Source organism: Condylura cristata, unplaced genomic scaffold (genome assembly GCF_000260355.1).
Source record: "Condylura cristata isolate star-nosed mole 26May11 unplaced genomic scaffold, ConCri1.0 scaffold00075, whole genome shotgun sequence".
In the NCBI taxonomy this organism is placed as follows: Eukaryota; Metazoa; Chordata; class Mammalia; order Eulipotyphla; family Talpidae; genus Condylura; species Condylura cristata.
In genome coordinates, this window is record NW_004567176.1 from 490579 (window position 1) to 492058 (window position 1480).

General features: G+C 70.1%; 2 protein-coding genes across 2 annotated transcripts in view; both read left to right on the forward strand.

Moving 5' to 3' along the window:
* The window catches only part of INTU (inturned planar cell polarity protein), a 42596-nt gene extending 41389 nt beyond the window's left edge, over positions 1-1207 (forward strand). Inside the window, exons 3-4 of the mRNA XM_012734833.1 lie at positions 10-228; positions 803-1207. Of these exons, the coding sequence (XP_012590287.1) occupies positions 10-228; positions 803-914 (331 nt within the window). The 3' untranslated portion in view covers positions 915-1207. The remainder of the gene's footprint in view (positions 1-9; positions 229-802) is intronic.
* HSPA4L (heat shock 70kDa protein 4-like) overlaps positions 1015-1480 on the forward strand; it is a 13345-nt gene continuing 12879 nt past the window's right edge. The window contains exons 1-2 of the mRNA XM_012734834.1: positions 1015-1038; positions 1293-1430. Coding sequence (XP_012590288.1) covers positions 1015-1038; positions 1293-1430 — 162 coding nt within the window. The remainder of the gene's footprint in view (positions 1039-1292; positions 1431-1480) is intronic.

The window sequence follows — 1480 nt, forward strand, 5'->3', positions numbered from 1 at the left end:
CCACGCCAGGCCGGCCGCGGGGTCGGTGGGCAGCCGCCGCACAGCCACGCTGCTAACTGGCACTGTCCGCTCACAGAGGAAGGCGCTGCCGGCTGGGGAGCCTCCCGCCTCTGCAGACTCAGCTTCTCTCACCCCCGTGAAGGAGCACGGGGTGCTGTTTGAGTGCTCCCCGGAGCCATGGGCTGACCAGCACAAAGCCCCGCCGGTGCTGGCCTACTGGGTGGTGGGGTGAGTGACCAGACGGGCTGAGGGACGGGGCCTGGCTACGGGGCGCCGGGGTGAGTGACCAGGCGGGCTGAGGAACAGGCCTGGCCACTGGGCAGCGGGGTGTGGGGTGAGGGGCCAGGCGGGGTGAGGGTCGGGCCTGGCCGCCCAGGCGCTGGAGGAAGCTGGCTGAGAAGCCCGCGGCTGACATCCTGCTGCATCGTCTTTTGGATTCGATTCAGTACAGATTAAAACTTCAGCTCAGGAAGCCAGTTTGCCTGGTCGCCCTGCTCAGCGCTGTGTGCACCTCGGTGCCATGGCCGCCGCTGCTGCCCGTGGGGCAAGGGGCCGCGGGCAGCGCGTGGACGGCGCCAGGGCTGTGGTGACGCAGGGGGACAGCAGGTGGACAGAGCAGGCTTTTCGCACTCTGGGCAAAGACAAATAACTGGCCCAGGGCAAATGTCTTTGGAAGTGAGGCTGGCCGCCCCGGCACCCCCAGTGCGGGGTAGCCGGCGGCGGTGCATTTAGCTGAGTCTGGGGCGCGCGGGCGGGGGCCGGGGGGCGGCTCTCCGCTCAGCAGGCGGCCCTTGCTCTGCAGGAGGCTGTTCCTGCGCCCCCAGGTGCAGGAGCTCTACGTCTGTTTCCACGACTCGGTCACCGAGGTCGCCATCGAGATGGCCTTCAAGCTGTTCTTCGGGCTCACCCTGTAGCCACGCGTCCCGGGCCACGGCGCCCGGCCGCCGGCTCCGGACGGACACCTGGCCGCGAGGGAGGCCGCGCTGGCCAGCGCTCACGTCTGCCGGGTCTGAGATGACTCGAAGCGCGTGGCAGCCAGTCAGGGCGCCCCCCCCCCCGAGGAGGGGCCCGAGCCGCTGTGCGTCTCAGGCAGACACCGGACCGCGTGGCCCCTCCGCGGTCAGCGGCGCTTTGCCATGCCCACGCTGGCTCCCAGGAGTCGGACGCGCGCCCGCGGAGAGACGAAGTAAAACCTGAACTTGTCTGATTTCCTGTGCTCGTTCCGGTGTGTTCTGACTGGGACGGCTTTCGGCCTGTCTGCCCGTAAACGTGCTCCACTGACCGCCGCACAGACACGCAGCGTGGGCGGCAGCGCGTGCCCGCTGGAGGGCGACACGGCCACGCCCAAGGCGCGCAGGAAGGTGGCTGAGGACACCCGCCAGGCCTTCACGCCGCGTCACTCGGCCTCAGGCTGCCGAGGGGGACGTTCCGTGGGGCGCGCTTGCTGGGCCTCCGGCGGAGGGGCGTTCCGGGGCTCAGC